At 33.0% G+C, this 23,337-nt stretch overlaps 2 protein-coding genes and 1 pseudogene across 2 annotated transcripts; 1 reads left to right on the plus strand and 2 right to left on the minus strand.

The window, feature by feature from the left end:
* LOC108339186 (protein RBL-like) lies at nucleotides 1–3,147 on the plus strand (annotated as a pseudogene).
* Nucleotides 3,148–4,938: 1,791 nt separating this feature from the next.
* LOC108339187 (uncharacterized) lies at nucleotides 4,939–6,345 on the minus strand. Its single transcript, XM_052877518.1, has 2 exons — nucleotides 6,242–6,345; nucleotides 4,939–5,732 (listed from the first exon to the last, which is right to left on the minus strand). The coding sequence occupies exons 1-2, from the start codon at nucleotides 6,336–6,338 to the stop codon at nucleotides 4,966–4,968; spliced, it is 864 nt and encodes a 287-aa protein (XP_052733478.1). The 5' UTR covers nucleotides 6,339–6,345; the 3' UTR covers nucleotides 4,939–4,965.
* A 4,034-nt stretch (nucleotides 6,346–10,379) lies between these two features.
* Nucleotides 10,380–14,104, minus strand: LOC108339879 (inactive protein RESTRICTED TEV MOVEMENT 2). The gene is made up of 2 exons (XM_017577101.1): nucleotides 13,950–14,104; nucleotides 10,380–11,793 (listed from the first exon to the last, which is right to left on the minus strand). The coding sequence occupies exons 1-2, from the start codon at nucleotides 14,077–14,079 to the stop codon at nucleotides 10,526–10,528; spliced, it is 1,398 nt and encodes a 465-aa protein (XP_017432590.1). The 5' UTR covers nucleotides 14,080–14,104; the 3' UTR covers nucleotides 10,380–10,525.
* Nucleotides 14,105–23,337: the final 9,233 nt, after the last annotated feature.

The following is a 23,337-nucleotide window of genomic DNA, read 5'->3' on the forward strand; positions in this document are numbered from 1 at the left end:
ATGGTGTCAAACGAAGGTGCGACAACAGTTGCGAACGGTTGTTGGGGGCTTAGTTCACGCGTAGGTAGCGACTGTGGATCCACGTTAGTTGGGGACAATGGTTTTTCGGAAGCAACAACAATGGCGGAAGAGGCACGGCTCGACAGTGGTGACAATGGCGAAAGAGGCACGACGCGACAACGGAAACAAACCGTGGTTGGAGGCAACGATGAAGGGAAGACGAAGAAGAACCCAATGTTGCGGTGGAAGAAGAAGAACGATAGTTGTTGTGCGCGTGAATAGTAGTTAAGTGCGAGGAACAAGAAACACAAATGAACAGTAAATTAAGTGGCTGGACTTAATAAGAGATACCACCTCGATTATCCAAAAACGCGAGGCAATACACTCATATGCATCGGTTATTACTGAAACTGATGCATAAAGCGTCAGAAGAAAAATAAAAAACAAAAAGGCAATGACATTTTTTAAAATGCCTTAAACTTATATGCCTCGGTTATATCAAAAACTAAAGCCTAATAGCATTTGGACAGCGGATCTTAAACAACCGAAGCAGTAGCTTTTGGACAGCACAACACTTACTACTTCGGTCCTTTGGGGAACCGATGTTGTATGGCTGACGTGGCAGAGGGATGTTCAGGGTATTGCAGGTGTGGCGTGGCAGAGGATTTCTACCTCAGTTTTAGGTGCAACCGAGGCAATATCTCCATTTTATAAAGTTTTCAGCCGAAAAGCCAGACAGACAGTTGAAGTTTTATACTTCGATTCGCTATGAAACTGAGGTTATAACAGTTTTATGCTTCGGTTCTTGTCAAACCAAAACGTATAAGTTCGTTGTAATTACAAAATTATCATCGCATTTTGATAGGCATCTGTCTAAACTAATGTCTATTATGCGAGTTTAAATGCAAATTTTGTAGTAGTGATAGTTTCAAAAACTATAAAAATTCATAACTAAATATTAACTTAGTTACACCTTTTAACCATCTTTGATTCCCATGATCTTAACTGTTAACTGGACCATGTTAATCATTATATAAAACAGTTTAATTTTTCATAAATCTTATGTATTTAATCTCTTTTATTTCTCATTTTCCATTTTCCATAATCAAAGCACAGGTTATTCAATTTTCCCTCGCTCACTATACTTCATCATCTTTTTCTATCTCTTCACCTTCAACTTTCTTGCAACAATGGCTACATCTACTGCTGGTTCGTTTTCTTCTTCTCAACATATTAGTTTTTCATTTTATGTTTTTCTCCTCCTAACTCTTGAAATTACTAAAACTGTGATTGTTTTGTGCACCATTGAAGAACCCTCATTGCAGGGAGATCATCCGGAAGTGATAGAGGAGTATTTGAAAAATGGCCATGCCAAATGCATTGCCTTCAATCCTCGTGGTAAACTTCTTGCTGGTAAATTTCTTACTTACCCTTTTGTCTTTTTGGTTTCTTTCAGGTTAGAGTTATTTCTTTCCAATTCTTGAACATTGAAATCTGCTTCTAGAAGCAAAAGAAAAGTGATTCTTGAAGGATGTTTTAACACATGGTATTTTTTCTTCGGTTGTTTAATATTTTTACTTTCGATCTTGTGTTACTTTTATATTATTCTCTAGCAACCAATATCACGTGTGTAGAATAGTGTCTGCTTCACTTTTTCAAGATATTTTTACCAGGAATTCTGTTGTGAGAGTGTTATATATGAAGACTGTAAAAGTGAGCAAATTTTGTTTCTTGGGTGTGAGTATATAAATCTTGTTTCTCCATTTTAATTTTTGTAATTATGTTATGTGAAAGTGGAGCATGATTTAGTTTTAAATTTGTACAAGTATGAGTAGATAAGATATTTACTGATACTGAGTATCTCTTTGTGATTTATGCAGTAGTTCTTTGTGTTGATGCATAGAGTTACTTACATTGCATAGCATGTGCCCACTATTTGCTTGAATAATGTGCTATATGAACGTAATAACAAATGTAAAAGTAAAACTTCTGTAAATCATTGATTGGAGGTATTGTATACATTATAAACTCTCTCATTCTTGCTTTGATCAATTGATTCAGCTGGGTGCATGGACGGAAGGTGCGTTATCTGGGATTTTGAAAGCAGGGGCATTGCTAAAGAGCTTAAAGATGAAGAATGTTCATCTCCAATAAACAGTGTCTGCTGGTCGAGGTGTGGTAATCGAATTCTTTTGTCTTCTGCTGACAAGTCATTGTTACTGTGGAATGTGAAGAGTGGTGATAGGATAAAAAGAATAGTTTTAGAACACAGCCCTCTACAAGCTCGTCTTCATCCACGTTACCCTAATCCAGCTCTTTGCTTGGCATGCCCTCTCTCACGTCCTCCAATGATTGTTGACTTGAACACAGAAAACACAACTTTGCTTAAAGTTTCTCTCTTGGAGACAGAAGAACCAACCCCTCCCTCACATAACAGGCGTGTTGAAGGAACTACTTTATTATCACCAACTCCTACGTGTTTTAACAAGTATGGAAACCTTGTTTATGTGGGAAACTCAAAGGGGGAAATTCTTGTAATCAACCATGTAAACAATGAGGTTCGTGCCATGATTCCTATCTCTAGTGGTTGGGAAGTGAGGAACATTGTGTTCAGCAGAAATGGACAGCACCTTTTAGCAAATTCAAATGATCGAGTAATCCGGATATATGAAAACCTTCTACCTCTGAAAGATGAAGTTAGAGCACTTGATGATCTGAAAGAAAAACACAAAGGCCTAAAAGCTGTTGAGAAGTTGAAGGCCGTAGGATCAAAGTGTTTGACTTTGATCCGGGAGCTTCAAGATTCAACCATGACTGTTCACTGGAAATCACCCTGCTTCATTGGCAATGGACAGTGGGTTGCTGGTGGTTCTGCTAGGAGAGGAGGGCACCAGATTTACATATGGGGTGTAGTTGGAGAAGCGAAAATCCTTGAAGGGCCTAACCAAAAAATTGTTGATTTAGCATGGCATCCTGTGCGCCCTGTTCTTGTATCTGTTTCTTCAACTGGCACTGTTTATATCTGGGCCAAAGCTTACACAGAGGAATGGAGTGCATGTTTTCCTGATTTCAAAGAGATTGAGGAAAACCAGGAGTGTGTAAGATGAATTTGATATGAATTCTCCTGAGTCTGAGAATGTAAGGTAGTGTGAGATGATCATGCTGATCTTCTTTTCTTTCCTTATCAACTTTTGGTTAGTTCTAAGTCATTTAGAGAGATAGAAATAGAAGTGTACATGTGATAGATGACATGATATGACAAAAAGGAGATAGAGAAAAATAGAAAGTTTCAATGGGTGTATATACTCTGTACATGTATCGTATTTCTTGTCTTTGCATCATGACATTTTGCATTTTTGCATTAATTTTACAAATTGGAATTGGCCTAGGAAGAATTATTCAGATTTATATGTTATAATTGAATTTATTTTTAGTCAAGGTTGAAAAGAAAATTTTGTAAGAAAAAACTTAGTAAGACATGTTAACTTGTGTGTCTAGCAATGTGTATAATAAGAGAAGAAAATAGAAAAAGAAAATTATACAAGTTTTTTTTATAAGTTAATTGCTTTATGAATATGCGTTCATTTAAATTTAAATAAAAAAAATTCACCTATTGATGTGTACATTGATTTTAATTTTTAGAAAAGTTGGTTAATTTTTTTTTCTTTTTCTATAAAATGAAAAGGAATGGAAACTAATTGAAATCTTAAATATAATTTAGGGATTTATTTGAATTTTCTTAGATTTAAAGACTACAGTTTTGTAATAATCGATTTCACAAGATAGTATACACTCTTGATGCCTTGTTGAAAAAGACTTGGTGATAGCGTTATTTTTTATTACGTATGCATCAGTTAATTGACCTCATTTTAGATTGATATGCCTAATAGATGAAACAAAATTTAGGATCTTTTCCTTCTTTATTGCAAATTCTAGAATTCAAGAAATCATATCAAATAGCGAAACTAACTTAAAATAACTTTTAGACTATGAAGTAATCAAATAACTTCAATGATGATTTTAAGATTAAAATATTGGCTTGGAACTATTGAGTTGAATCCATGTTATTGTTATTTATCATTAATCGAGAGGACACACTTTTTGTTTTTTATTTTTTTAATAACTGTTATTTTAAAACTTAAATAACTATTCATAAAAAAATTACCTATGCATATCTATAATAAAATTATAACAATTATTTAATTTTATAATTATTTATTTTATTCAAATTAATTTAATAATATTTTTTATTTTAATAATTATTATATTATAATAATAAATGTTTTTTGTTATAAAAAATAAAAAATAACATCCATACATATAATATTATGTTTTTGTTATTCATGGTTCATTTAACAATGGTTTTGGAAATGAAAAAAACACAGTAGCAATTTATAAATAAATGCAACTTTTTTACAATGTTACTTGAAACTATCGTTGAAAGTCAATTGTTTTTTCAGAAATGACAACGGTTATATGTAAGATTGTCATTAAAAATAAAAAATGTTAACAAATGATGACTGTCAAAAATTGAAATCTTTTAAAAATGACTTCATTTTTTCATAGAAGTTTGGAGTTAGACCTCGTAGGATAACACTTGTGTTTTGTTTTTGGAAGACAAAAACTTTACTATGGCAGCTTCTTCTGAAATAATATTTTATATACTGTCTGTCGTCTACTACTCACTATCAACTATGAAATGTCCCTATTTAATAGTTTTATTCTATTAAATAGATGTTAAATTGCAAACATTGATAAAAGTCAAATAAAATAAGATAAATTTTGTATTTATTTATATATTATAATTAATTTAAATTTTAGTTAAAATAACTCTTCAACTATTATAAAACTTGTCATGTTTGTTTTACTAGCCAGTTGTTTGTGTGAGTGAAAAAGAAAAAACATATAATATAAAATGACTTCAAATATATGTGTATATGCCAAAATTATATGTGAAAGATGGATTTATTTAGCTAAAGAACGAAGCTTGTACGAGGCATAAACCCCCAGTGCGAAAACCAGAACCGTTACACTAGTATACAGTAGCACATGCTTATCTTCTTCATTGAACCCTTTTATCAAACTTGTCACAGCTTGTGAAGCAGTAGCAGCCACCTCCTTTATCCCAATCCTTTCTGATGATCCAATATCACCAATTTTACTATTCATTTCCACTTTTTCTTTGCCCTTTCTCTCACCAATTTTACATTCAATATCACCAAGTTTACCACTCCTTGTGATGGAACTTGTCTCATCCATGACACCTTCATTTTTTCCTTTCTGGGGTGGTTTTCCTGATACAGAATCATTTTCACTTTCATCCTTTGTTTCTTTCCTTTCAACCCTTTTCTTTTCACTGCTTTCAAAACTCACTTCTCTTTGATTCTTGGCATCTTGTGAAACTCCTTCACCCTTTTGAGGAACAGAATCACTTTTTGGTGAAGTTAAAGCCTCATTAGCTTGTATTTGACTCTCAACTATTGATTTTGGCTCCTCACAGGTTTTCATTATTTGACCTTGCACTTTCCTTGGTATGGTTACCTTTGGCATTATAATGCTAAAAATTTCTCCTTGGAACACACCCTTTAGCTTGTTCACGTCACAATTCATAGGAACTGCATATGCAATGTTGAAGCGGATTGATCTATTATCTCCAAGTGATCGTCTACCAAAAACCCTAACTCTTCTATAATCATACTCAAATTCAGCACCTATATCATCCTCTGCATAACCTACATGAAAGCCAAGAAATTCATGAGCACGTCAAGGGGAACAAAATAACAGTTACAATATATGATCTCTTATTACATGAACAAATTTTCCTGTAGAGATTTTTTTCTAAAAACTTAATAAAATCCATGAGTTTTGATATAATTTATTGCACAAAGGTGTCTGCTCTACAATATTACAATGATAGCTTTTTTTACTATTTGATCCATAAATACTTCTAAGATAAAAAAAAAAAGTGATGAGAAAATGAAGCAACTCTAATTTATATGAAAAAAAAAACGTTTTAAAAATTAATTTATAAATAAAATAAATATAATTTGCAAAAAGAGTTAATTTTAGCTATTTTTCTTATTTCTCTCTCTTAAAATGTTGATAAACAAGTTCGTTAGGGTTACATAGCATATGAAATATGATAGTTGATACATACTAGTTTTTTTTAAAGGTAATTTAGAGAAAAAAAAGAAAAAGAAAAACATGGTTTTTGTGTATGATTTAAATTAGCCATACAAACCAGGAAGATGAACAAGCAGGGAATGTGATTCAGCGGTCTCCTCTGTTTCTAATTTTGGCTGCCCAATTCTCATGGTTAGGTTTGATTGCAATTCCATCAATTGCTTTTTTGTTTGTTTTTTGGATTGAGCTTATTGATTGTAGGGTTATATGTATAACTGACTATTCAAGATTTGATGAGAATGGATTGCTGAAGAAACAATTGATTCCTTTTTGACTGCTGAATATTATGGCATGATGAGTTAACTTTGAATTTCCCTCTAGCTCTTGGTATAACTTCTGGGATAAATAAAGTTCAAATTCGTTGTTTGGGTGATACACTTTAAAAGTCTATAGCAATATGGTGATATTTCATGGAAACGAAATAAAAAGGAAAAGGATATAAAATATATGTAAGACTTTGAGAAACACAAGTTTAAAGCATCTTGTTGGAATTTTGTGAGTCAAACAAGGTTTGGTTGAAGGAGTCAAATAAGTTAAATAAAAATATATCCATATCATATTTTTTAGGAGAATTTTATACATTATTTAATTAATTAGATTTAGTAGATATTTCTTAAAGTTGATTACAAATCTTGTAGTTTAAATATTTATTGCTTATATTCAATAAACGATATAAGTAGAAAAGGCCTTCAACATCATCCTTTAAACGTCCGACCCTTGAATATCCAACCTAAAAAAATGACCGATGACATTTTCCGTAAATAAAACAACTATTTAGACGTTTGTTATGGGGGATTCTGACTTTTAAAGTCATTTAGACGTCTGTTATGAGGGAACCGACTTCTAAATACTCAGCCCAAAAATTTAAAAAGTCACTTTTGGACTCCATTTAGACGTCTGATCCTGTCACTCCGACTTCTAAAACCATTTAGACGCTTGTTATGGGGGAACCGACTTCTAAATACTTAGCCCAGAAATTTTAAAAGTAACTTTTTTTACTCATTTAGACGTCTGATCCCGCCATTTCGATTTTTAAAGCCATTTAGACGTATGTTATGGGGGATCCCGCCACTCACTGTTCATTATCTTCCTTGCGTTTTCTTTTCACGGGCTACGTTTTTCAGGTTCTTTTTCTCACTTTTGCACCGTTTTAAATTAATTTTACTCCGATTACACTACTCTTTGATGAATTATCTTTCATTTGAACCGATTAAAATGCATTTTCGTTGGGTTTTGGTGCAGTTTTGCTCGTGTCCTTGGGTGGCGTTCTTGGGCAGCGATTTCTTGCATTGCACTCCTCCAATTCCCTCCACTATGTTTTTAAAACCATCCAATACAAAAAAAATGTACAATCCATTCTGTTCAACTAAAATATAAAGTTGTAAACTCGAATCACCATGAGCTAGGAGCAACGCGAGAGGCCTCAAGCGAAGAAATATCCAATCAAATACGACGACGTTTTAGACGTCTGATCTGTTTAGGTCCGATGTTTATATATACATCCGATTTATACAGGTCAGACGTCTATATAGACATCTGACTGGGATTCGATTTTCTATTAACGTTACCGGAATAGAGGTCAAGTCAAAATCAGACATAAAATACCCAAAATAACATATGTCTAAAGTTTTTTCACTAGTATCTATAGTTAACATAGAGTTGTAACGATAGAATGAAATATTATATACTTGTAGTGGTTCTAAAGTAAAAAAATACTTCATACTTTTCGGTCGTTAAGGAGTAGAGTGATTCTCCCTGCACCTCACCGCCTTCGTTCTACACCTCCAAAACATATTTTAATTCCAATGATACCCTTCGTCTTTCACACACTTAACGAGAATATTTTGAATTTTTTAAAAAGTTAACTGCCTGCCGCATCTCAAACTCAAACCCTACACCCCCTTTCCAAATCAATTCTCCCTCTTTTTCTCTCCTCATTCTGCCATTTTTCTCTGGGCTCCCTGTGCCAAGCTGCGTTCGTGTCGTGCCAAGCGTTCGTCCTTCGTGCTTTGCGTTCGTCCGTGCTTGCGTTCGTCGTGGTTCATCTGTAAAACCTTCCATCTGCTTTGTTTGCTGTTCTATGCATGTGCTTGGTTGGGTGTTCGCTTCGTGCGCCGGAGGTTGGTTCGTGTTCGTCGCCGGAGAACTTAAACGCTGCTGGAGTTGCGGTCACAGACGTCCGTAGTGCGGTCAGGTGCACAGAAAAATCGCATTTCGAACTGCGGCAAAGACAAACCGCAATTCGATCTGCGGAAAGCACAAACCCACCCACCGCAGTTCGAAATGCGTAAAGCACGGAGATCCCACCGCATTTCGATCTGCGGCTGAGACTAACCGCACTTCGAAGTGCGTTAGATTTTTAGGGTTTAGTTTTTTTATTTTTTTATTAGGTTAGTATATATTTATTTTATTAGGTTTTATTTTTATTAGGTTAGTATAATAAATTTAATTTTTTATGTTAGTTGTTAAATAAAATTTTTTGTTTTAATATATTTTGAATTATTTTATTTGTTTGTTAAATTTTGTTGAATTTGTTATTTTTCAACATATTATTATTTTCATAATATATTATTTATTATGTATTTAATAAGTTTTTTAATTTTTCATGAAATTGAAATAATTATTAAATTGTTTATTGAATTAAATAATAATTATTATCTGTAATGTTAAATATTATTTTGGATTTATTTGTAATAATTTAATTATTATATATGTAATTTTTTTGGAATTCGTAACATAAAAACGTGAAACGCACTTCAAAGTGCGACATAAATATATAAACGCACTTCAAAGTGCGACATAAATATATAAACGCACTTCAAAGTGCGACATAAATATATAAACGCACTTCAAAGTGCGGTTAGGAAACAACATAAATATATAAAACGCATTTCGAAATGCGACCACTAGGAAACGCACTTCGAAATGCGGTTAGGAAACAATTAATTAAGTTTTGACTTTTTGTTAAATGAAGAGTAAACAAGTAAAATTGGGGGTGTAGGATGAAGACAGTGAGGTGTAGGAAGAATCACTCTAAGGAGTATGGCTAGACGCCGACTTTGAATAATAAATTAATTACTTAATTTCTTACTAGTTTTAGTAAAGAACATATGAGATCAGATTAAGGAGTGTTATGGTTTTTGTTGGATGGGAAAAGTATCAAGGATTAAATTAAATGGTTTAATTTTAATTAATTAATATTTTTTCCCTAAATAAAATATTATTTTATTTATTTCTGTCACCAAAAGTACAATTAATAAAAGTTTAAGAATATATAAAATTGATTAAGTAAGACTTAATAAAAAGTTCATAAATCAAAATTTAAATATGATTTAATAAGATTTATTTTGTTACTAGAAATAAAAATTGGATTTGGTTTCTATTATATAGAAACCAGAAGGCAAATGTGGATTTAAGTGGTTTTCTATAAGATAGAATAAAACCAATTTCAAAATACACATCTTTAGGTGATAGGCTTATTTTTAAAAACCCTATAGGCTCCACAATTTCTTTTTTTTTTTTTGTGTGAAAAGGAGCTCTCTCTCTTTAAGCTTTCAATAGTTTTCCAGTGACTAAAATTTTTTGGTTCTATACGGGTCAAGTGTTTGTACAACAAAGATCAGTTTTGATGTGGATACACTTCATATGTTTGAAAGAGAAAATTTTCATATATAGGTATTTTTGTCTTAAACTTTTTGTCTCCTTAATATCTAGTATACATTATTTAACAAAAAAATAGATCCAATTTTTTAAGTTATGAATGCGATTTATATATAACCTTTTCCTTCCCTGTTATACATAGCATCCTCCTCTTCCACTCCTCTTCCTTTACAAAGCTGCCACCATTAGAAGTGTTAATGTGTGGTCATTATTATTCCCTTTGAATATTTTTTTTCCTTCAATAGAGGAACGAACTTTAATAAATTTTTGTGCATTTTTAGAGTGTTATGTGTGGTCATTATTATTCCCTTTGAATATTTTTTTGTTGCAAAGATCTATTAGTTGTATTTCTTTGCTTACTTTCTGCAACAATGCATTTAAAGTAGTGGTATATTTTACTTACTTCCTGTGCAATGCATCTAAAAAACAATTAAAATTTTATATATAATAATTATAAATATATATGAAAGTAAATATCACTGAAAAAAAAACTAGACTTTTAATAATGGTTGAAAATAAATACTTATAAGAACACATTCAACAATATAACCATGGTTCCCGTTCGTATAGAACATGAAATGTATCGGAGATGGGTATGCAATTTTTATTTTGGTTACAGTTCATCATTCATGTACAAGTGTGAGAAAAGATTCATTGAGTAGAACATATTTTTGGTTATCCCTCAAGAGGCAAACCTATAAGATACGTAGTATCCCAATGCAGCAATGACAAGAACTGCAGCACCAATATTTGCTGCTAATTTTTTCTCTTCCTCATTCAATGCCCCTTCTGCAAATTTTGTGAAAACTTGGGAGACAGAACCAACCTTTTCCACTTCATTCTCTTCACTCTTCAGCTCCTTTTTAAGAGAGGTTATGTCGTTAGATTGCTTTTCCTTTTCCTTATGAGCTTTTGTAGCAGAAGTTTCTGCTTCCTTGGCTAACAATTTTTCTGTCTCGGTTTCTTTCTGTCCAAAATCAGTCTGCTTCTTATCTTTCACAGACTTTCTTGATTTATAAGGTTCCTCTTTAACTTCCCTTTTTGTGATCCTTTCCTTCTCTTCATCTTCATCTTCATCAGTTGTTCCCTCTGCATCTTCATAACTTGTTTTCTCCGAATCTTCATCTCTTGTTTCCTCTGTCTTCTTTTCCTTCAATTGCTCTTTAACTGTCGGCTTTCTGGTAACATTTGTTATATCAGCTTTTGGCTCGTCTTCCTCTTGACCCTTTGGAGGTTGCGCATCTGTTTTGGTGTTTGGTTCCATTGTTGATGCTGCTTTAGGTTCAAATTCCTCTTCCCCTTTTTTAGGCTTTTCAGCTGTTTCGACCCTCTTTATCATTGTTGGTGTTGGTTTCGGTTCAAAATCCTCTTGACCCTTTTGAGGCTTTTCATCTGTTTCCATTTTGGTTGGCAGTGTCGGTGTTGGTTTTGATTCAATCTCTTGACCCTTTTGAATCTTTTCATGTCTTTGCATTGTGGCTGTCCTTGTTGGTGTTGGTTTCGGTTCAAATTCCTCTCGACCCTTTTGAATCTTTTCATCTCTTTGCACTGTGGCTGTTCTTGGTTTTGCCTCCAAGTCCTTCTCACCCATTTGAGGCTCACCAGAAGGACCAACTCTTTCTACAGCTTGATCCTTAATTGGTTCTGAAGATCGTGTGTCTCCAATCGTAATTGAAGGTTGTGGTGTGGTGGTAGTATCTTGGAGTTTTTGATCAGGCTTTGGTTCATCTACAACACCTTTCTCTTGTGAAGTGGCCTTCTTTGGCATTGTAAGGGTGAGAACTGGAGTTTCAAACTTTGCCCCAAGTGCCTCCGGTTCAATATAATCAGGAATGGGATACGATTGGTCAAATCGGTACCATCTCGTGCCTTGAATTTGTCTTTCTCCTGTAATTCTCACCGTTCGTGAAGAGGCCACATAGGTTACCTTTACACTGTCCCTCTGAAAACCTGTAAAATTTAGGTCAGGAAGATGATTAGTTCGACACATGGATGCAAGTGTTCCCTAAAGAACAAGCAGAAAAACATATTTAAACTCAATTTGTCTTTTTACTAGAGTATGTTTGAAGAGTTATATTAATTAGGTGTGGAGGACTAAAACATGTTTATGGTTTCTATTAAATTTTCTAATAAAGGGAAATGATGAATATGCTCGTGTAATACATAAGAGTTATTGAAATAACAAAAAATCTAAACTAGTTAGTAAATAAGTAAAAAAGTTCAACTTTATATCTAGTATTATAACTTAATAATGTGTAGAATAGTTTCTAGTTTAGGGTTAAATTGGCATTTTAAAATATTTTTCAATAACAAAAGGGTTTCACAAAATTTAATCATGAGATGTAGTTGTAGAAATTTTTATGTTTTTAGTTACTAAGATATTTTATTTTTTAAAAGAATAAATTGAAAGCACATTGCATATTTAATATATATATATATATATATATATATATATATATATATATATATATATATATATATATATATATATATATATATATATATATATCAGGGGAAAAAAGAACAGTGAGATTAGAAAGGATAATGTGGTTGATTTCTATTTAATAGTTTCTCTCGTGTTGAGTTAGATTTTGGTAAAATTGATTTTAATGAACACGATTTTGAACCATAAATGTAAACTATATATTCATATTAGTTGAAACTTTTTTTTGTGTTATAATTAATGTTGTAAATTCAAAGTAAACATGAACATAGCTATTGGATAACTTGAAATGTAAGAAATTTGGTTAATTAGAAGTGATAAAAACAAAATGACTCATCTACACGATAAACTTGGTAATTATGGTATCAATTAGCATCTTTGATAATGCATTTTTTGTTATATTATTTTTAACACGTTCCTCGTTATTGAGTAAATGTATATCTTCCTAAAGAATAGTAAGGAGTACACGTGTATTATAAAAGTTGCAAAACAATCATCATCTATTACAATACTTACTAAAAATATAAGACTAATATTTTTGTGGGACATATACTTGGGAAATGTCAGTTAGCTTACACGATAGTAGTTAATGGTTCTGCATGAATTGAATTAATTCAGCAATTGAATTAAATAATTCTTTAATAAATAAAGTTTTTTTAATTTATGTTTGTTACGTAAGCGTTGAGGCGAATTGTTTCTAGCAATCTTGGACAACGTATGAATGCTGATTAAACTTGTATGGTAGTGAGAATGATGTATCTTTTCTTCAAAAAAAGAAAGAAAATAAATTTATTTTTTTTTCATCTACACGGTGTGAATTAATTGGTTTGGTTTGTCGAAACAAAAAAATTGTAAGAATTTTTAGAAGAAAAAACTAAGAACATAAAATAAAATGATAACTTTTTTCTATAAATTAAAATTAGTTTATCCCCAATTTAAAAATAATAGAGAAAGTATATGAAAGAGTTGTATAATTTGTCTAATTTTTTTTATTTTTCTATTTTAGAAGTGTTTATGAAAAAGAAAAACTATTTAAATATAACCTAAGTTTGATTCTTCCACTGTTTATTTTGTGTTATATAAGGATTAATCATAATATGCATTAATTCTTTTGTCATGTCCTACTAAATTCTACTAAATTTTCATTTACAGTACTTCAGTTCTTCACCAAGTAACTATTTTAATCCTTTATAATAAGCATTATAATTAATTACATTTTGTGAATCTTTCTGCATTGATTCAAAACTTGCACACATGTCTTCTTTTACTTTATTTTTCTTTTCTTTCAATTTTACATTTTTTATGTATTAATACATATATTAAAGTAGTAAAATCCCACTTCTCAAATAAAAAACATCAAACTAGAAATAGAGAATTATATTACGAAAGATATAATAGACCTAAATCTTGATTAAAATTGAGTCTTAATCAGTCTTATGTTAGTTCCTTATATGCTTTATATTAATCTTATTTCTATTCAATATATAATATCTAACAACATAAATAAATATTAAAATGAAATGAAAAATCAATTTGGTACATATATGGTTTTATTTCGAATTCATACTTGAAATGAAAATGTATAAAAATAAATAAAATATTATTTGTTGATTTATAAAGGAATGAAAAAGCATGAACTAAGAGAAGAGTAAGATTTGCAAACCCGGAAGATAAAGACGTAGAAGGTAAGCTTCTGGGAGATCTTTTATCTCTGAACGTGGCTGAAAAGTTTCATAGACGCGACGAATAGAAAGGTTAGGACGAAAAGTTGGTGTTCTCTGCCTGAAAGCCATAGCTTTAGAATATGTGTTAAACGGAAAAAATATTAGGGTTTATCTTCAGTTTTCGATGTTTTCTAGGTTTATATAAGGAGTGAAAAGTATTAAAATTAACAAGTTTTCTTGTCAGAGAGACAATTCTTTGTTTGTTGTGGTAGTTGGTTTTTTAAAGTTAATAAATGGTTGAACTTCAATTATATACAAGGAATAACTTCTTAATATAATTGTTCTTTGTCTTGTTCACACACTTACAATGCTACGTATACTAGCCATGCAAAATGTTATTCATGGATACATACAATTCATATTCTATGGAAATTTATCAAAAAAATTGTAAAAGTTTGATGCCTATATAGTACCAATTAATCCTATCTTATGGATTTGATCCATTACTTTGTAGCTGTGTGGAAAAATAAAATATACGTAACTTTTGTTGATAAAAAAATATAGATCGACATTATATATATATATATATATATAATTTAATATATTAAAACGAATTTTTGTTTTAATTTTAATTGAAGTATCCTATTAAAAACTATTAAATTTAACAAATTTGAATTATTAAAATGACAGATTTTAAAAGTGAAACAATTTGGATTGAATGCCATCTAAATTTCATAAATTTTTAATTCTTTTGAAATAGTGAATCTCTTTGATATTTTTCTCCCGGTGTGTAGCATTTCTTTCATGCAAGAATGAGCTCTTTATTCACCAAGAATAAAACTTTATTACCAAGCCTTTTTTTTTTTCTTTTCATAAGGAGGTTATTGGGTTATTTTTTGGAAAGTGGACGAATTTATGTACTCAATAAAGTGTTGAAGAAGTCATTACCTATGGAGAGAAAAATAGGAATAAATTAAGACTATGGAATGATTTAGAACACGTTAGATTGAAATTTAAGGATAACTGCAATAGAAATTTATCACTTAGAAGAAGATTTTTAATGTAATAATAATAGACACTCAAACTCACAACATATTAAAAGAAGCTCATATGTTAATTGTATTTCATTTATTAAAGTCAAAATTGTATTAGAAAGAACTCTTATTTATAGAGAGTTTGAATACTTTTTACAAGTAAAACTAAAAAGAGAAAACAAGTAAAGAAAGTTACAATCATCATATGTGATTGAAAAGGATATGTAGAGGTAGTTACAACTTTCTTATGTGCTTGAAAGTAATGCATGAAGGTAGTTATTAGGTCAATGCATGTGTTTAACTATCAAAATAATGAGTTAGTTATTCTGGAATTTGAAATTTTTATTGACTTTTCGTGTTGTCTCTTTTACTGTATCTTTAAAATATATTGACACTGATTTTCATGTTTTAAAACATATTAAAAAGAATTACAATATACTAATATCGATATATTTTTAATGCTAGACAATAACATAAAAAAAACCAATTAAAAAAAAATATAAACTCAGTTAATCTCATGCAACTACATCCTTATTTTGTAAATATTCAATTTCAATAATCTCATGTTTTTAATAGAGAAATATTGATCATATGTATGTTTTTTTCTTCATGTTCCTTGTTGGGGATATGATATAGAAGTTTTGTTATGTATAGAAATATCATTTATGGAATAAGTTTCAAATTGCAATAATGGTATGGATAAAGCAAATTTAGTTTATTTTTGTTAGTTTTGTATTTATTAAGTTTCATATTATTGAGAAGTTTCTACCCACTTTAGTATAACAATTCAATAATATATTTTTAGTAGTTCTCTTTTTTCTTTTATACGAAGTAATGATTGAATTCAATTCAGATAGATTGAATTATATTTCATTTGAATTATATTTCATTTATGATTGAGTCAAATTTAACTCAATCCAAACTACTTCACTTTTACATAACACTAGTAAAAATGGTAGATTCTGACGCCCAATATACGCTTTGGTTATCCAAAAACCGAAGCGTACAAGGTTATATACCTCGATCGGTAACCATCCAACCTGTGGTGGAACAACCATATTGCATCGGTTAAGACAAAACTGAGGCATATACACCCTTGTTGCTCAGTCTGGAAACTTTGGAAAGGGCCTGTGAAGTCTGACAACTACCTAATGCCTCGGTTTGCTACGAAACCGGTGCCTAAACCTCTCACTATTGCTTCGGTTAGGATGAGATCGAAGCCTATACACCTCTACTTCTCACCTGAAACGTCTGACTACTCCCTACTGCCTCGGTTTGTTAGGAACCGATGCCAAAACTACGTCCTACTACTTCGGGCTGCAGGGGAACCGATGCTTAAACAACTGCCACACCTACTCCAACTGCTGCTACGCCTGCTCCAACTTTACTTGCCTGCTACGCCAGACCTACTAGCCACACGTTCTACACCGTTCTTCCTTTTAAACGATGCTGTATGCGGATATTACCTCGTGTGTGTGAGTAACCGAGGTAGTAGCTCAATTAATATTTTCAAATCTAGCAGAACATCCATTTACGTTGACAGCTTCTTCTTCCTCGTATACGGTCTTCTTCATTTGTGCCACTACTCGCCGCGCCACCGCTTTGCTTGCCTGTCTCGCCTGCCTCCGTCTTGGCCGCGCCTCCTCCCTTCGCCGTCACGCCATTGGTGCCTTGCCGGTGCTACCTCCGCCACTGCTGCTGCCAGTGGTCTCGCCTGCCTCGGTCTTGCCAGTGCTCGTGCATTCCTGCTCGTCCTCGTTCTTGGCCGTGCGTCCTCCCTTCACCGTCGCGCCACCGTTACCCTGCCGATGCTTCCTCCGCCACTGGTGCCTCCGCCGGTACTGCCTTCAACGCTGTTTCAATCTTGCTGTTTACATTGAGATTGGTTCATTGTTTTTTTTCTTTTTACTTTACGAATCAAAGTTTACAAATATGTTATACGAATCAAAGTTTACATATACGTTAAAAAAGTATAGCAAGATCGAATTATATCAAAACACACTAACCTCTTTATGTCAAATATTGTTAGTGACTAAGAAATACATCATATTTTGATGTCTGGCAGACAAACCTATTAAACAAATAATTTTGAAGATTTGTTGTTGGAGGAAAAGAAAAGTAGTGCACACCACTGATTTAAGGCGAGCTAACACGAAAATGATAATGTAGATTAGCGATGATAATTATGAAGCAAGGACATATGATGCATTTACAGATCAGCATTGATGAAACCCAATTAAAATTGTTAATATTTTTTTTGTGGAGAATTATTGAAAGAGATATGTGGAAGTAGGAAAACGTACAATTGTAAGTATTCTGATTGTTCTAGATTCTCTCCCATATTGAAAAGCAAACATAAATAGTAAAAGAAAGCTCTACAGTAAGTAAGCCATGGTAGTAATAATGGGTTACCAGACAAATGAACTTCAAAATACTAATTATATTATTTAATCTTTGATAATTTGTAATAAGTATATCCCGAATCATAAAAAAAAATGTACTTTTGTAATATGCATAGGAAATAATCATAACTTCATTGAATTTTGTAAATAAGACGAAGTCTCTCTCATGGAATAAGGGTCAAATTTCCAATCAAGTATATATATTGTGTTCAATATATATATATATATATATATATATATATATATATATATATATATATATATATATATATATATATATATATATATATATATAAAAGATAACAAGAAATAACAAGAAAGAAATTTAAAAAGAAATAACAAGAAAGAAATTTTAAAAAAAAAGACTTGTTGAGTTTTAGATGGAAGGAAGGGAGATACGTTAATTTAAACAATATTCAAATAAGGTTTGAGAAACATGTTGTAAACAAGTGAAATAAATTCAAGTATCTAAACCCTAAAGTTAATTGAAATGACATTATTTACTCTTGGTTGAATATATTGTTTGGTTGAATATATTACATGTTGCATATGTAATTATTTGTTTGCTTGAATATATATTGTTGTTGTGAATTAGCCTTAGTTTCCCGTTTGAGATTCAATACAAAAATTATTTACTATCTCTAGATTTTTTGGACAAACATACTTTTTGCAAATGAAAATAGAGGAGATGGTAATAATAATTTACAAGTATTGAATCTTGAATTGTCCGTTTGGACAGTTTAAGAAGAGTAATAACTTTTTCATAGTTTATTATAACATATCAATTTTAATATACATGTCTTAAATTTCACGAAAATTTGTCGTTGTGTTTTGTATTGATCTTCGGGTGCATATTTGATTGTGATTTATAATCACTTTCATTTCGTGTAACCTGAAGACCAATGCGAAATGCTGGCAAAATTTCGTGAAATTTAAGATATGTTGTTTAAAATTGATATGTTTAATAAACTAAAAAAAGTGAATCTTCTTGAATGGGATAGGGTCACACCTTGAATACAAACACGATCAAAGTGATCATTCAAGATTATTGAAATTGTGTAAACAATTTCAGTAAACATGCGTACGGATAGAGGGTGGATTAATTTACCACACATCAGCACTGAGTACGAGAGAGGGGTAGAAGAATTTATAGAGTTTGCACAACGTAATGCGAGTACAAGTGGTGATGATGAAGTGAAGTTCAGATGTCCCTGTGTGAACTGTTTGAATGGGAGGAAGTTGAACGCAACTGATATTAGGGAATATCTTATCTGTGATGGTTTCATACGAAGTTATACAACATGGATATGGTACGGCGAATTAACAGACTTTCCAATTGTCTCTCAAACTGAAAATGTTTATGATTCCACAATGGATATGGAAGATCAAGCAGAAGAAGACAACTTAGAGGACATGATCCGCGATGTTGGCGCAGAAGCTTTTGCCCAAGCGCATGTGTATGAAACGATGTCCACTGATGCGGAGACTCCTTTGTATGCGGGTTCAACTAAGTTCACACGGTTGTCAGTGGTGTTAAGGCTCATGAATTTAAAGGCGAGCAATGGATGGAGTGATAAGAGTTTTACAGAATTGTTGTCGTTGTTGAATGAAATGCTGCCAGATGGAAATACGTTACCCAATCATAATTATGATGCAAAAAAAATTCTTTGTCCGATGGGTATGGAATATAAACGGATACATGCATGTCCGAATGATTGCATATTATATAGGAATGAGAATGAAGTTTTGATAAAGTGTCCAAAATGTGGGTTATCACGATACAAGTCAAAAAACAACGGTGAAGATGGTGGTCACACAGAAAAGAATGGTTTTGCTTTGAAAGTAGTTTGGTACCTTCCACTAGTTGCGAGACTTAAGCGTTTGTTCGCGAATCCCAAAGACGCTAAAAACCTAAGATGGCATGCAGATGAGAGAACAACTGATGGGCTGCTTCGTCATCCAGCTGATTCAAAGCAATGGAAAATTATTGATGAAGAATTCCCCCAATTTGGTGAAGAATGTAGAAATCTTAGGTTTGGCTTAGCTACTGATGGAATGAATCCATTTGGTAATTTAAGTACCAATCACAGTTGTTGGCCCGTTATATTGATAATTTACAACTTATCTCCTGGATTGTGCATGAAAAGAAAGTACATGATGTTGTCAATGTTGATATCTGGTCCAAAGCAGCCTGGAAATGACATCGATGTTTATCTAAGGCCACTAGTTGAAGACTTGAAGTTGTTGTGGGTTGATGGGGTTGAAATATTTGATGCCTTTGCTTCAGAAACTTTCATGATGCATGCCATGTTATTTTGCACCATTAATGACTTCCCAGCTTACGGTAATTTGTCGGGGTACAGTGTGAAGGGTCATAAAGCATGTCCTATATGTGAAGAAAACACTACAGCTCAACAATTAAAACACGGAAGGAAGACAGTATATATGCGTCATCGGTGATTTTTACAATCTAATCATCCATATCGAAGGTTAAAGAAAGCATTCAATGGAGAACAAGAGAAAGACAATGCACCCATTCCACTTACTGGACTTGAAGTTGCTGAGAAAGTTAATAGAGTACATCATATATTTGGGAAAACGTCGAAGAAGTCTTCTTGGAAGAAGAAATCAATATTCTTTGATCTTCCATATTGGTCAAAGTTAGATGTTAGACATTGCATAGATGTCATGCATGTTGAGAAAAATGTTTGTGATAGCTTGATTGGTACACTACTAAACATCCAGGGAAAAACAAAAGATGGAGTGAATGCGCATTTGGATTTGGTTGACATGAAGATCCGAGAAGAGTTGGCACCAAGAGAGATTGGTAAACGTACTTATTTGCCCCCTTCATGTTACACAATGTCCAGACAAGAGAAGATAAGTTTTTGTCTTTGTTTAAAGAGTATCAAGGTACCACAAGGATACTCTTCAAATATCCAGAGCTTAGTGTCAATGCAGGACTTAAAGCTTGTTGGACTGAAGTCTCACGATTGCCACGTCTTAATGCAACAGTTGTTACCAGTGGCAATTCGTGGAATTTTGCCCAAAAAAGTTAGGCAGACCATAACTCGATTGTGCTCATTTTTCTCGTCAATTTGTAGTAAAGTCATCGATCCTACAAAGTTAGATGAACTTCAAAGCGAAATTATCATCATCTTGTGTCAGTTAGAAATGTTTTTCCCTCCATCCTTTTTTGACATCATGGTGCATTTACTTGTTCATTTGGTCAGAGAAATAAATTTGTGTGGACCAGTATACTTAAGATGGATGTACCCTATTGAGCATTATATGAAGATTTTGAAAGGGTACGTCAAAAATCAATATCGTCCAGAAGGTTCAATAATTGAAAGATATATTGTTGAAGAAAATATTGAGTTTTGCTCTGAGTATATGACTAAAGCAAATCCGATAGGAGTCCCTCGAACATCATGGTTGAATATATATTCTACAAGTAAAAGCATCCGAGGTGTGAATGTGGTGACGAAAAGTCGTGAAGAATTGATGCAAGCACATCTGTACATATTAAACAACACAGATGAAGTGATCCCATTTTTGGAAGCACACAAAGCCGTTGTAAAGGACAACTATCCACGACAATCAGAGAATTGACAGTTGATGGAGCATAACAGAACATTCTTGTCCTAGTTCAAATCTGAAGTTTCGAAAGAATCACGGTCCTCAGAGACTTTGTTGTGGTTAGCAAATGGCTTGAAGTTTGATGTTGTATGTTGTACAAGCTACGAAATTAATAATTGCACATTCTATACAAAGACTTTGGATGATAAAAGCTCAGTACAAAATAGTGGCGTCAGTCTAGAAGCTGAGTCACTACAGTTTTCCACATCCAAAGATCAAAATCCTGTAGTTGGATCCATGAGATATTATGATAGAATTGAAGAGATATGGGAGGTTGATTACACTAAGTTTTCCGTTGCACTCTTCAAATGTAAGTGGGTAGACAATAAGAGTGGTGTCAAAATAGATGAATCTGGTATGACACTTGTTGATTTTCGAAAGGTTGGTTATGGAGACGAACCGTTCATCATGGCATATCAAGCAAGTCAGGTTTTTTATGTCAAAGATCCTGCGTCTGACCATTGGTATGTTGCTCTCCAAGGAAAAAGACAAATTGAAGATAAAGAAGAGAATCTAAGTAATCTTCATATCGTTGACAACCATCCATTTAAAACGACAATAAATTTGGATGACGACCCTCTAATTGATGATATACAAGCAATACGAGAAGATCACAATGAGGGAATATATATATGACCAATCCATATGATTATGTATGAATTTCATGTTTGTGTAAATATTTATGGCTTTTGTTAAATAATATATGTTATTTTAGAAGTGTTTTATTTATCTTTCATCTTATTTATTGTGACAGATATATGGCTGAGTCACCTCATTCGTCAGGCGATGAAGTCCCCACCACTTCTAGACGGATGAGAGGAGCAACGAGGTTACGACAGCTTATACTTAGAAGAAATGCAGGTGAGAGGACACCTGTCATTATTGACGTGGTCACTGGAGTTGCATCTGGCCCAAATGCAGATGTATTTAGGTCTTACCTTGGAGTATTGGCACGTGATCGTATCTCTATACTTACTCCATCCTTTGACCATGTTTCTGAGGCTGATCGGAATCTTATCTGGCAAGATCTATTGGTAAGTTAAGCAATATTGCTCCAAATTCTATATTCATTATATTGATAAATCTGTATTGATATAAGGTTATTACTTTCTTTGTTGCAGATAACATTTGATATGCCAAACGTCGAGAGCTTAAGGAATAAGTGTTTATCTGCAATTGCAGAAAGATTTCGAGGGTTTAAGACAAAAATGACGTCTAGATATATATTTGGACCAAAAAGTAATGAAAATCCATGTTCCAAATATTCAGCAATTGACGAAGAAACATGGCGTTAGTTTGTAGAGCTTCGTTCATCCGAGGCGTGGCAGGTAAGTGTAGTAAAATCATTCAATTCATCATTCATAATGCTCTACTATGACAATTGTTTCATTTTGTCACAGGAAAAAAGGTCAAAAGCACAGGGAATAAGCGCTCAAAATAAAAATCCACACCTACTATCTCGTGGTGGATATAGGAAGCTTGAAGAGAAAATAATGAAGCAGAAGTCAGATAGCAGACCTGCACTTTCTGAGGGTGGTGACCCTCCTCCTCCTCCTTCACCACCATCTCGGCACGAGAAGTTGAAGTTAGCCCGTATAAGACCATCGGGCTCCTACACTTCCGAGTCTGCTAGAGAAATATCTGAAAGAATTGTAAGATGTCATTTCTTATATTTTTACATTAATTTTGTTATATATATTACATAGATCGTTCTAATGATTTTGAACTTTTGTTATGTGACAGGACTCCTTGGTTGAGCAGAGCTCCCAAGGTCAATTCACACAAGAAGGTCGTCAGGATATTCTTGCCACAGCTATTGGACGACCTGAGCACCCAGGACGGGTGCGTGGTGCTGGGACTGGCATAGGCATACGACAATTTTTTGGGTCTTCCTCGCGTCCATATTCATACGAAAAGATGAAGGAGGATCTAAGAAAAGAGATGACGTAGGAGATCACAAAGAAGGTTTGGGCAGAGTTGTATGATGAAGTTGCTGAAATGGTTGCGCGCCAGTTCCAACAGCATTATGAGGATTATGGCAATCGTCCTCCGCCATCTCCTGTAGCGGAACATGTTTTGCCCCCTACAGGTGAACTTATTTATTTTTGGTTACTAATTTACTTTTTGCATAACCTAACATTTAAGTTGACAGGTAGAAGTGGTAAAGGAAGTTGTTCAGCTGCCGGTGCTCTAGGGGATGACATGGATGAAACTCGTCCATGTCAGTTATATATTCTTTCTGACACTAGGACCGTGCTAGTGGCTCGTGGTACAGTTTATGAGACAACCACTGTAGTGCATGATGTATAACT

Source organism: Vigna angularis, chromosome 5 (assembly GCF_016808095.1).
Source record: "Vigna angularis cultivar LongXiaoDou No.4 chromosome 5, ASM1680809v1, whole genome shotgun sequence".
Classification (NCBI taxonomy): domain Eukaryota; kingdom Viridiplantae; phylum Streptophyta; class Magnoliopsida; order Fabales; family Fabaceae; genus Vigna; species Vigna angularis.